We start from the raw sequence: 13,481 nt of genomic DNA, 5'->3' as shown, positions 1-13,481 counted from the left end.
AGTCAATGACAAAACTTATTGACTTCAGTGGGCTCAGGATGTCAACTTCTGTTTTTAATAAGAATGTTAATATGCTTTGTGGAGTCCGGTGGTACCTTGAAGACTAACAGATTTATTTGTTAACAAATTAATTTATTATTTAACACATAAATCTGTTAGTCTTTAAGGTGCCACCGGACTCCTCGGTGTTTTGGTGGATACAAACTAACACGGCTACCCCCTGATACTTGAATATGCTTTGTGAGTATAATTGTGTGTGATAATATCTTCAAACAATTTGTGAACCTAGGATAGGCTTGGTATGCTATGAAGGACATGATAAAATTGAGAAAGTAATTTGTTTCATCTGTCTTATTTTTTGGCATCTTATTGGTAGGCAGGAAATCTCGCACTCCTCAGTGCATCTCACCCATCAATGTCTCACACAGCTCAGTATATAGAAATACAAAGAGGAAAGTAAAATCTTGCATTGAATCTGAGCTCTCCTAGAAGTTAGCTGTTATATTGCTTGATCTGGGGTGTACTGATCAGTTTGTTTGATAAAGAATGAAACTGGGAACTCTTGGTACTAAGATCAGTCCCTTCCTGCTCTCAATCCAAAAGACTTGTGTGCATGTAGAAGGTGGCATCTCAGAAGATATCAGTACCGTAGTGTTTGCAACTGATTTATAAACCCCTTGATCTTTTTGTCTTGGTGAGGGTGAGAATTACATCTGCTCAGAAAGAGGTGTCAGTTTTCAAATTTGTAAATTTCAAGTTACACTTAGGAAGGGTGTCTTAAAATGGGGTTGGGGAGGGATGCGCAGGCAAAGAAGAATGGTTTCTTAATAATCAAGTTACAAATTGAAGCATCCTGGGCATAAGGGTAGTTTGGGGGTTTAATTTGTCCTTTTACTACATGCACAGGATTGGCGTTACATTGTCAGTTCTGTTGTGTCAAAAAAACCTCACTGTATAGAGACACCAGATTTCCAAGGAAACCTTAGCGTTTTCCACTGATCTTTTTGGAGCTGAAAATATTCTGGTGCCAGAACATTAGTTTGACTGCTATTCAAGAGGATTATATATAAACAGTTGCCTTAATGCCTTTCTTATTGTTATTCATTGGGGAGGTTGTCATTTAAAGATTAAATTACGGTTTGTTCATCCAGAACAATGGCAGCCACATTAACTGTCCTTAGGTCAGCTCTGCATCTTTAGATTTGCAGGGCAGATAGCTGGAGTTTATTAAATACATTAACAGCACAATTCTGCCTTGACTTGCACTGCAGAGAAATTTACATTGCTGTCACTTACTCTCCTGAAAAATCGCTCTGGAATGAAGTTTTGATACTAAGCCTCTATTTCCATTTTGAAAACGTGGTCTTGTCTGTGGTTACACACTTTCCTCGTTGTGTATATTACTGGGACATTTTTGTATCTAGTCACGACTAGCTTTTATAATTATAGATTTGCATGCGCATACACACACACACACACACACACACACAATCCTTTAGGCGAAACTAATGGGTTCATCTCCTCTAGAGGATGACAAAACTGGCCTCCCCACGGAGTCCTGTCCAGTTGTCTGTGGCTGGAAGGATGTTGATCATGCTACAATGAAGACTTAAAACAGATGAAAATGGGATAATCTGATAGTATCATTAAGGACTGGTAGAACACTTAGCCCTGGTCTACACTAGGAGTTTAGGTCGAATTTAGCAGCGTTAAATCAATGTAAACCTGCACCTGTCCACACAATGAAGCCCTTTTTTTAGACTTAAAGGGCTCTTAAAATCGATTTCCTTAATCCACCTCTGACAAGTGGATTAGCACTTAAATTGGCCTTGCCTGGTCGAATTTGGGGTACTGTGGACATAATTAGACGGTATTGGCCTCCGGGAGCTATCCCAGAGTGCTCTATTGTGACCGCTCTGGACAGCACTCTCAACTTAGATGCACTGGCCAGGTAGACAGGAAAAGGCCCGCGAACTTTTGAATTTCAGTTTCCTGTTTGCATGGTCACCTGCAGCTTGCCACGCTGGCCAGAGCTCATCAGCACAGGTGACCATGCAGAGCTCATCAGCAGAGGTGACCATGATGGAGTCCCAGAATCGCAAAAGAGCTCCAGCATGGACCGAACAGGAGGTACGGGATCTGATCGCTGTATGGGGAGAGGAATCCGTGCTATCAGAACTCCGTTCCAGTTTTCGAAATGCCAAAACATTTGACAAAATCTCCCAGGGCATGAAGGACAGAGGCCATAACAGGGACCCGAAGCAATGCCGCGTGAAACTTAAGGAGCTGAGGCAAGCCTACCAGAAAACCAGAGAGGCAAACGGTCGCTCCGTGTCAGAGCCCCAAACATGCCGCTTCTATGATGAGCTGCATGCCATTTTAGGGGGTTCAGCCACCACTACCCCAGCCGTGTTGTTTGACTCCTTCAGTGGAGATGGAGGCAACACAGAAGCAGGTTTTGGGGACGAGGAAGATGATGATGATGATGAAGTTGTAGATAGCTCACAGCAAGCAAACGGAGAAACCGGTTTTCCCGACAGCCAGGAACTGTTTCTCACCCTGGACCTGGAGGCAGTCCCCCCCGGACCCACCCAAGGCTGCCTCGCAGACCCGCCAGGCGGAGAAGGGACCTCTGGTGAGCGTACCTTTTAAAATACTATACATGGTTTAAAAGCAAGCATGTTTAATGATTAATTTGCCCTGGCATTTTCAGCTCTCCTGGAAGTACTCCCAAAGCCTTTGCAAAAGGTTTCTGGGGAGGGCAGCCTTATTCCACCCACCATGGTAGGACACTTTACCACACCAGGCCAGTAGCACGTACTCGGGAATCATTGTAGAACAAAGCATTGCAGTGTATGTTTGCTGGCATTCAAACAACATCCGTTCTTTATCTCTCTGTGTTTATCCTCAGGAGAGTGATATCATTCATGGTCACCTGGTTGCAATAGGGTGCTTTTCTTAAGGGGACATGCAGAGGTGCCCGTTCCTACTGGGCTGTTTGCCTGTGGCTGAACAGAAATGTTCCCCACTGTTAGCTGGGGGCGGGGGAGGGGGAGGGGCTAGCCACGTGGTGGGGGGAGGCAAAATGCGACCTTGGAACGAAAGCACATGTGCTGTGTATGTAATGTTAACAGCAAAGTTTACCGTGAAAGAGTGTAGCCATTGTTCTAGAAAATGTGTCTTTTCAAATACCACTGCCTCTTTTTTTTTCTCCACCAGCTGCATGTGTTTCAAGGATCACAGGATCTTCTCCTTCCCAGAGGCTAGTGAAGATTAGAAGGCGAAAAAAACGCCCTCATGATGAAATGTTCTCTGAGCTCATGGTGTCCTCCCACACTGACATAGCACAGACGACTGCATGGAGGCAGACAATGTCAGAGTGCAGGAAAGCACAATATGACCGGGAGGAGAGGTGGCGGGCTGAAGAGAGTAAGTGGCGGGCTGAAGAGAGGGCTGAAGCTCAAATGTGGCGGCAGCGTGATGAGAGGAGGCAGGATTCAATGCTGAGGCTGCTGGAGGATCAAACCAATATGCTTCAGCGTATGGTTGAGCTGCAGGAAAGGCAGCAGGAGCACAGACCGCCGCTACAGCCCCTGTGTAACCAACCGCCCTCCTCCCCAAGTTCCATAGCCTCCTCACCCAGATGCCCAAGAACGCGGTGGGGGGGCCTTCAGCCACCTGGCCACTCCACCCCAGAGGATTGCCCAAGCAACAGAAGGCTGGCATTCAGTAAGTTTTAAAGTGCTGTGTGGCCTTGTCCTTCCCTCCTCCACCACCCCTCCTGGTGCTTCTCTCCTCCACCACCCCTCCTGGGCTACCTTGGTAGTTATCCCCCTATTTGTGTGATGAATTAATAAAGAATGCATGAATGTGAAGCAACAATTACTTTATTGCCTCTGACAGTGGTGATCGAAGGGAGGAGCGGAGGGTGGTTAGCTTACAGGGAAGTAGAGTGAACCAAGGGGCGGTGGGTTTCATCATGGAGAAACAAACAGAACTTTCACATCGTAGCCTGGCCAGGCATGAAACTGGTTTTCAAAGCTTCTCTGATGCGCATCGCGCCCTCCTGTGCTCTTCTAACCACCCTGGTGTCTGGCTGTGCAAAACCAGCAGCCAGGCGATTTGCCTCAACCTCCCACCCCGCCATAAACGTTTCCCCCTTACTCTCACAGATATTATGGAGCGCACAGCAAGCAGTAATAACAGTGGGAATATTGGTTTCACTGAGGTCTAACCAAGTTAGTAAACTGCGCCAGCGCACTTTTAAACGTCCAAATGCACATTCTACCACCATTCTGCACTTGCTCAGCCTGTAGTTGAACAGCTCCTGACTACTGTCCAGGCTGCCTGTGCACGGCTTCATGAGCCATGGCATTAAGGGGTAGGCTGGGTCCCCAAAGATACATATAGGCATTTCAACGTCCCCAACGGTTATTTTCTGGTCTGGGAATAAAGTCCCTTCTTGCAGCTTTTGAAACAGACCCGAGTTCCTGAAGATGCGAGCGTCATGTACCTTTCCTGGCCATCCCATGTTGATGCTGGTGAAACGTCTCTTGTGATCCACCAGTGCTTGCAGCACTATTGAAAAGTACCCTTTGCGGTTTATGTACTCGCCGGCTTAGTGCTCCAGTGCCAAGATAGGGATATGGGTTCCGTCTATGGCCCCACCACAGTTAGGGAATCCCATTGCACATTTCCCAGGGTCACTACCCTTGATATCAGCAGATCTTTGATTGCGTTGGCTACTTGCATCACAGCAGCCCCCACAGTAGATTTGCCCACTCCAGATTGATTCCCGACTGACCGGTAGCTGTCTGGTGTTGCAAGCTTCCACAGGGCTATCGCCACTCGCTTCTCAACTGTGAGGGCTGCTCTCATCTTGGTATTCATGCGCTTCAGGGCAGGGGAAAGCAAGTCACAAAGTTCCATGAAAGTGCCCTTACGCATGCGAAAGTTTCACAACCACTGGGAATCGTCCCAAACCTGCAACACTATGCGGTCCCACCAGTCTGTGCTTGTTTCCCGACCCCAGAATCGGCGTTCCACCGCATGAACCTGGCCCAATAGCACCATGATGCCCACATTGCCAGGGCCCCTGCTTTGAGAGAAGTCTGTGTCCATGTCCTCATCACTCACGTTACTGCGCTGACGTCGCCTACTCGCCCGGTATCGCTTTGCCAGGTTCCGGTGCTGCATATACTGCTGGATAATGTGTGTGGTGTTTAATGTGCTCCTAATTGCCAAAGTGATCTGAGCGGACTCCATGCTTGCTGTGGTATGGCGTCTGCACAGAAAAAAGGCGCGGAACGATTGTCTGCCGTTGCCCCTCCCTCCGTCAGGGCAACTGACGACATGGCTTACAGGGTTGGCTTACAGGGAATTAAAATCAACAAAGGGGGTGGCTTTGCAAGAAACTGAATGGCCCCCTCAAGGATAGAACTCAAAACCTCAAGGATAGAACTCAAAACTGGGTTTGGCAGGCCGTTGATTTCACAGGGGGAAGGAGGAGAAAATGAATGCAAAACAAATCTGGTCTATTTCTTGTTTTGAGCCACTTCATCTATCTTTATACATCTTGCTGGCAGCAGACTGTGCAGTACGACCGCTAGCCGTCATCATCTCCTGGGTGCTCGGCAGAAGACGGTGCAGTATGACGACTAGCCATCATCTTCTGCTGGCTGGAGGTTAAAAGACAGCACTGCCGGTAGGACTGAATCGCCACGAGACGAAACTTAAAAGGGAAATGACCTGACTCAGTCACTCCCATGTTTGCCCAGACGCCCGATTAAAAGAGCACCCAGGACTACGTCGATGATGGCTACCAGTCATACTGCACTGTCTGCTGCCAAAAGGCAATTAACTGCTGCTGTGTAGCAATGCAGTATCACGTCTGCCAGCACCCAGGAGACATACGGTGACGGCTAGCTGAACAGGCTCCATGCTTTCCATGGTATGGCGTCTGCACTGGTAACTCAAGAAAAAAGGCGCAAAACGATTGTCTGCCCCTGCTTTCATGGAGGGAGGGAGGGAACGGGGCCCTGACGATATGTATCCAGAACCACCCGCGACAATGTTTTAGCCCCATCAGGCACTGGGATTTCTACCCAGAATTCAGATGGGCAGCGGAGACTGCGGGAACTGTGGGATAGCCACCCACAGTGCGACGCTCCGGAAGTCGACGGTTGCCTCGGTACTGTGGACGCACTCCGCCGACTACATGCACTTAGAGCACTTGTGTGGGGACGCACACAATCAACTGTATAAAACCGCTTTCTACAAAACCGACTTCTATAAATTCAACCTAATTTCGTAGTGTAGACATACCCTAAGGAGACCCATCACAATGTTTGTCTGAAGGGTGGCTGCTGCATTTGCTCCTTGTCTTCCTATTGTGTTCTGTGCTGCACACTGAGTGCATGATCTGCCTCTGGGGTTATGGGCCAGCACTAAGAATAGAACAGTTGAACTTTATGCTAATTGATTATTGCCTCCTCTCATCTTGGGTTTAGCAGAGGAAAAGAACACAGAAAAACAGTTTATACTCCTATGCTTCATTTATACATGGTCTTTTACAGAGTGGTTTGTCAGCACTCAGTGCTTCTTCACTTTTGAGAAAGGCCAGGAAAGAATCTCGTAACCCATTTCCTGACACTCAGCAGAGTGACCTACGGAAAGGTACAGCAGATTATTAAAGAAATCTCACAGCTGCATTATTGTAAGGAACACGTTTCCAACCTGGCCTTAACCAGATCTCTACTTTTGCAGGGGCAGAGAACAGTGGGCAGTTTTTCACTTGCAAATGATTGAATTAAGTAACTCAGATCCCAGATTTCCTGTTCGCACCTGCAGATTAAGAATTTGGACACCTACTGTGATAGACCTAAATTATAGGTGCAAATAATTGTTGGCTCCAAATTGCATCCACAAAATTGCGGCCTGTAACTGCAAGTCTAGCTTTATGTCTAGCTTTAAATTATGAAATTATTGAAGGGTATTTGGTAGAATGTGAGTGAGCCCAGCTCAGGGAAGGTTTGTTAGATGTTGTCGTAATCAGAGCTTGTATTATAGTTATTATAGTCATCACTATTAGTTGATTAGACATTTTTTTCCAGCTGATTCGAGCCCAGCTTTCTCCCCGACATCAGACCACTTTATTAATGAGCTGCCTCCACCAGCCCAGGAGCTACTAGATGAAATTGGTAAGCAGCGTTAAAACCAAAATGTTTTGGGGCTTGCCAGTTACATTTTATATCCAGGGTCCTCCTCCTATGAATGATCAGGATTTCCCAGCATGATGCACTAATACAAAATGCATGGGTGACCATATGGGAGATCTCGACCCAGCTGTTGCCAGGAGATGAGTAACAAATTAGATGTCAACAACTTAAATAATTGGCACCAAACTTCATAATGAATTGGGCCTTGGGGCTCCTGACTTGGCAGATTCACAAACATCACAGAACAGTTGTGACCAGTAATCCTGCCAGGTGATGGCAGTCAAGTTGCTGAGCATTGTTGTAATTTAACATTGAAACAACTTCCACAAGTGAAGTAAGGCTAAAATCTTCAAAGATGCCTAAGGGATTTGGATACCCATTCTCCATTAAGATTAATGGAAGCTGGGCATCCAAATCCCTCAGGCATTATTGAAGAGCTCATCCTAAATTATTTAAGTTTCTTCTCCTATTTGGACATACCGCCAGACAGAAAATACAGTGGAAAATTTTCCATTGTTTCCCACAAATATTCCCTTGGTTGTACAAAATTACTTCCTTCATCTCCCCCACCTCACTCTTACATTCAGATAATTGAGGATTATAATTGAATGTTTTTGTATTCCCAAACAAAGGGCAAATACATCCTCAAAGGAGTCTCTATTTTTTAGGTCACAGTGTTTGGCAAAAAATGGTTCTGCCAGGTTAGCTTCATTTACAGTTTGTTACCACGGTTCAGCAGCACCATGGAGAAATCACTGCTTTTACATGTGATACTGAAGGTGACAAACAGATTTGAAGTCACCTATTGCTTCTGGTCATGTCTCCATCTAAATTTCTTAGTAAAAGCTGGAATTTTATTTTTATATATATACCTTGTCCATTTGCTTCCTCATATCCTAAAGCAAGCAAATGGGAGGTTGGCACAGAGAAGGTAGGTTGTGATCCTGTGCCAAATTGTAAGATTAAATTATGGATCAGTTTCAGATTACATATTCTTTATCTTGCATGTAAATAGAAAAAGTAACACACTGCCCCAGATAACATGGAATGGATTTTGAAACAATATCTGAAGCAGTAAAGAAAGAAGTGCTACTTTTTTTCAACAGAAAATTTAAAGCGGCAAGATGCCCGCTATCAGGACTTTGAGGAGAAAGGATCCCATACCCACAACATGCCAATGAATGGTTAGTTGCCGATAATAGAGAGCAGTGAGATTGAGATTGCAAATACAAATAAACTTTATGTTGATGCAGAGCAGTTCTTGTTCTAAAATTGAATAACAAATAATGACTACTGGTATGTTTAGCTGTTGTGCTAAACTTTTATTTGCTGGCTTTTTTGGATCTGTGGTTGCCATCCTGACACAGAGGTTTGGAAGAACTTGAAAATATTTCCAGACTGGACTTGGGTATCATCTTTCTAAATCAGAACCCTTCAAATCAGTAGCAGAGGTTCTTTCCCAATGTTGCAATCTTTCTGTCCACTGAGCTCTCACTGAAGTCTGAGAGAGTCTTGCATGGAGAGAGGCTGCAGGATTGTTCTCTTTTAGTGTAACTTTACTAGTATCGTGAAACTACAGTTTTCATCTAAGATAGGCACTATAACCCAGAGAGGAGGGATAATGAACAGCTGGCTCAGGTTTTGCAGCAAAAGAGAGCTTAAGTTGTCAGTCCGAGAGCAAATCAGTAAAGAGTGCTCCTTGCATTCTCCAAGGGTGCATCCTAATGATGTGGCAGTTTATTTTGTATTTAGATTACCCTTTCACAGTTCTTATAACTCTCTGATCTCATACTCCAAGAAAATTGCAGCTGTTTGGCCAAGATTACAGAGCACATAGTGCTCCAATATCATGTGGTTCGCATTCTGTTTTAAGAGACCAAAGAACAGAATACTGAATTTCTCATGCCATTGAAACCCAGAATGATAATAGATGGGAGTCATGTTTCAGATGCGCAGCTCAAGTCACCAGGTGCATAGAAAACCTAAAATTTAATGAATGAGCTCTGCATTTGTTATTAGGAAGGCAGAAGGAAAAGGGGGAAAGCAGGTGAAAGCAAGTCAGAAACCTGAGTTACTCTGTATAGAGGCTAAAAAGATACTTGAGTATGATACTGGCGTTTGTGTTGCCCTACAAGTTGTGAGAGATCTTTACCCATTTAAAATAGTTACCTGGGATAAAGAAGCCACTGTGAGTGTTCATTCACAGGCCTATCTTGTTCTTAGATGATGAGGAATGCAGCATCCTGTGTTGCTTGCCGGTCAGTCAGCATGGGTTTTTGTATTTGCATAAAGTATAGCTATTTCAGATTTCATTCTAGTGACAGCCTGCTGCTGCCTGCTTATCATAGCTTAGCAGAAGGTTGCTGTGAATTAATTCATATGCTACAGGGAACAAAATTTACTAAGATAAGTCTAGGGAAAAATAAATAGTGTTGGATTCTGCTAAATAGGGCAGCAAAGCCAACATCTACAGGTTTCCTTTTGATTTTCTGCCATATCTAGAAGGGCAGGGGGGAAAGATTAAAGATTTATTTCCTCATGCATTTTCCATTTTACCATGCAGCAATATGTTTGCTTCGGTGAATATAGAAAGGTGGTAGATTTCACTACTTATCTGGGTCTTGCTACTGGCCATTTCTAAAAGTAGATCCACAATGGACTTGTTTAATTGAAAATCAGATGATTTGGGGCAGGCGAACGTTTCTTAAGCACAGTAGGATGTACAAATGCATTTTAATTTCTTTAACCACTTCACTTGTATCTTTGACATTAAAAGTCACTCTGTTTATGCAAATAGTTCTCACTCAAATTAATCCAGAAGACAAAGAGGAGGAGGAAGAAATTGAGAATAAGGGAGAGAGAGATCACAACGTATGGACTAAAGAGATACTGAATCTAGCAGAAGAAACAGAAAGGTACTAAAAGAGAAGAGTAAGGAGGCTGTTTCCAAAGCACTTTAGATCTCAGGAGGCAAAGTATTAAAGTAGAGTTCAATATGTTACATAAGAATGGTCATACTGGGTCAGACTAATGGTCCATCTAGCCCAGTATCCCATCTCTGACAAGTGGGCAGTGCCAGATGCTTCAGAGGGAATGAACAGAAAAGGTTAATTTTGAGTGATCCTCTCATCCAATGCTGTCGTCTAATCCCATCTTCTGGCAGTCTGAGGTTCAGGGATACCTGGAACATGGGGTTGAGTCAATCTTCTGTTGCTTGCCTTCATGTGTTATATTTAAATGGGACTGTTTTACATTTGACTATTCCTCACTTCCACCTACCTGTATTTTACCAACTTCTTTCCTATCCCCTTTATGAGGGTATAGAGTTCCCCCTTTAATAAATTAATCCCTAATGGATGTCTCTGCCCAAATTTTGTGCTCCTCTGTATTTGTTGGCTTTCCCCTAGCCCTTAGTTTAAAAAATCTCTATAGCCTTTTACATTTTACATGCCAGCAATCTGGTCCGTTTTGGTTTAGGTGGAACCCATCCTTTGTGTATAGGCACGTCCTTTCCCAAAAGTTTCCTCAGTTCCTAATAAACCTAAAACCCTCCTCCCTACACTGTTGTTTCATCCATGCATTGAGACCCTGCAGTTCTACCTGTCTTTCTGGCCCTGCGTCTGAAACTAGAAGTATTTCAGAGAATGCTACTAGGTTATAGGAGATTCCGTGCAGATAGCAAGTTGTCCCCCTCCATTATCCTGAACATTACTTCTGACCACTGCTTACTCCTCTAGTACACACCTGATAATTCCTGCTCCATGTATGATTGCACCATTGTAATGTTTGATAACAAACATTCAGGACTTGATTCTCATTTAAATTAAGGGCCCTTTATACTGGGCCTTAAGGGGGATATAAATGCTTAACATCCGAAACTCTGCAACTCTGTGCTGGTGGATAAGAACCTGCAAATGAAACTGACTATAAATGATAATAAAGCTGCCAGGCCTATTTCCCCAGATATGAGAAACAAGAAGTAAATAACATGAATGGTGAAAAATAAATTAGATGTTCTTTCAGTTTTAGTAATCTTGGGTAATTCAGGTAAAGAAATTGTTTGTTCAAAACATAAAGTATTTAACTTTACAGACTCCTTTTTAATCTCTCATTCAGTAGAGCTCATTCTACTCTTGATGATCTCTTAGAAAAAATTCTCCAACCAATTCCAGAGGATGACGAAGTCCAAGGAGAACCTTGGGGACACCTTGTTAGGTTAGGAGATAATGGATATTTCATTCATAAGTATATTGTACGTTTATTTTGTGCATGAGACTATGCTGGGCCCTCTAGAAAGCAGATTGTCATTCTGGTGGCAGCAATGCTCTAGAGAACTTAGCAGGAGACATCAGGATTTGGGACTCTCACTACTAGACCTAGAGAGAAGTGACTGTGTTATTAAGGTAGTCTCTGGTAGTTGGAAAGTAAAAGTAGCTGTGAAAGGCCATGGATCATCTTTCTAAAAGCTGGAGGTGACCTGCCATATTACTAGAGTTTGAAAAAATAGAAAAGAAGAATATATATAAAAAGAGAAGAGCCATGAACGTTCTTTAGATTAAGGGATGTTATAAACAGAATGTTCTGATGAGGGCAATCATTTGTCAGTACACTTGGGAAATAATTATGAAAATGGCAAATGTCATAGAAACATAGTTTAAAAAAGACTTTGTGTGTGCCTCAAATAATCTTTTCCCCCTTGTTAGCACCAGCAACCAGAGCCTAGCACGTGCTGTGATAGTTGTGAGCAGTTCTCAGAAGATTCTGCCCCTTCCTTACCAACTGTCAAGTGTAATAGTCACTCCTACAATACAACTCCATTTTGGAGTCAAAGGAATGCACACAGTCCCATGTGGATACACATTAATTTGTTTGGCATCAAAATTTCTCTGCTCACGCAGCCCAAATATCCTGATGGAAAGGAAGGAAATTGATGGAGGTGCAAGTAGGGTTGCTTCAGATACGCACAGTCATGTTAGATAGAGGGCCTGATCCAAAGCCCATGGGCTTTGGATTGCTCCCATATAATGTCTAAGGTTTCAGGCATCCGCTGAGAGAAACCAAAGTGAAATACTGTATGTTGTCTACCTGCCGCTGCCTGCTGCTGTAGTACACATCTGTCTTAAGTGATAATTCCTGATCCTCAGCGGAGGGGGATGGAGGATCACTGGAGTCTGATTGTAAATGTAATGCACAGCTGCAAACTGATCTCCTGGCTCAACACAGCGGAGGACAAGAGCAAAAAGCAGATGCTTAGCTGTTTTAGGGACTTATATATTAATGGTCTCTATTAAACTTCCCTCAAATAAAGTATAAAATTGTGACTTGACACACAAATCTCTGTCATTGAAGGGCAACAAACCTTAAAGATCAAGGAGATGATGAAATGAAGAGTGGAATAGAGGAAGGTGGCACCAGGGCAGAAAGCAGAGAGACCGAAAGCTGTGCAGGGAATACCAAAGGTCTTTCTTAATTTGTAAAGATATAATATACTGTGCTTGGCAATGACTTGTTTATTATCCTGGCAGCGATGAGTTTATTAGTAATAAATATCTTGCACTGAGCAAGGCTGTTAGCTATTGTTCTCTTACTGATTCCTTTGCCCTTTGGAACACACTGATACCAGTTCTGTCCCAAGCTTTTAGAACAGAGGAAGCTGCTTTGGGGTAAAATTCTGTTTTATTGTTAAACTTTGATTTTTACCAGTGTTGATCAAAGGTGTTAGCCTGACAGCCCATTGCTCTCTTGAGTTAAAGAACTGCTTACATGTGGGTAGTGAGAGTGCAGCTTCCCACACTGAGCTATCAACGCGCTTTGGAGGAACTGTGATCACACAGTGTCCATATCCCATTTAATCTGCTAAGGCACATTAAGGCCTTCACATTATAAAGGCTTTCAGCTACTATTGGTGTGGGTTGGGGTTGAACACGTGACTTCCGCACTAACACTACCACGTCCCGGAGGGTTTGACTACACTGCAATAAAACACCTCTGGCTGGCCTAGGTCAGCTGACTCGGGCTCAAGGGGCTATAAAATTCTGGCCTAGACACTCGGGCTGGAGCCCTGGCTCCGAGACCCCAACATCTACACTGCCATTTTTAGCCCCGCAGCCTGAGTCAGCTGACCCATGCTCTAAGACACAGTGCCATGGGGTTTTATCACAGTGTAGATATACCCTAAGTCATCCTTCCCCTTTCTCCTCTCCTACTAGCTAGAGGTGGCGGAGGAGAGGAGTTGGTGAGGAGGACATACTTTCTTCATCAGGC

The 13,481-nt window shown here is 44.0% G+C and overlaps 1 protein-coding gene across 1 annotated transcript in view; it reads left to right on the top strand.

Annotated features, from left to right (window-relative positions):
* TEX14 (testis expressed 14, intercellular bridge forming factor) overlaps positions 1-13,481 on the top strand; it is a 71,220-nt gene that overhangs the window by 55,730 nt on the left and 2,009 nt on the right. Inside the window, exons 24-29 of the mRNA XM_074974499.1 lie at positions 6,576-6,675; positions 7,113-7,199; positions 8,324-8,401; positions 10,015-10,132; positions 11,337-11,432; positions 12,567-12,676. Coding sequence (XP_074830600.1) covers positions 6,576-6,675; positions 7,113-7,199; positions 8,324-8,401; positions 10,015-10,132; positions 11,337-11,432; positions 12,567-12,676 — 589 coding nt within the window. The remainder of the gene's footprint in view (positions 1-6,575; positions 6,676-7,112; positions 7,200-8,323; positions 8,402-10,014; positions 10,133-11,336; positions 11,433-12,566; positions 12,677-13,481) is intronic.

Source organism: Natator depressus, chromosome 17 (genome assembly GCF_965152275.1).
Source record: "Natator depressus isolate rNatDep1 chromosome 17, rNatDep2.hap1, whole genome shotgun sequence".
NCBI classification, from domain to species: Eukaryota; Metazoa; Chordata; order Testudines; family Cheloniidae; genus Natator; species Natator depressus.
This window is presented reverse-complemented; position numbering and strand designations above follow the sequence as displayed.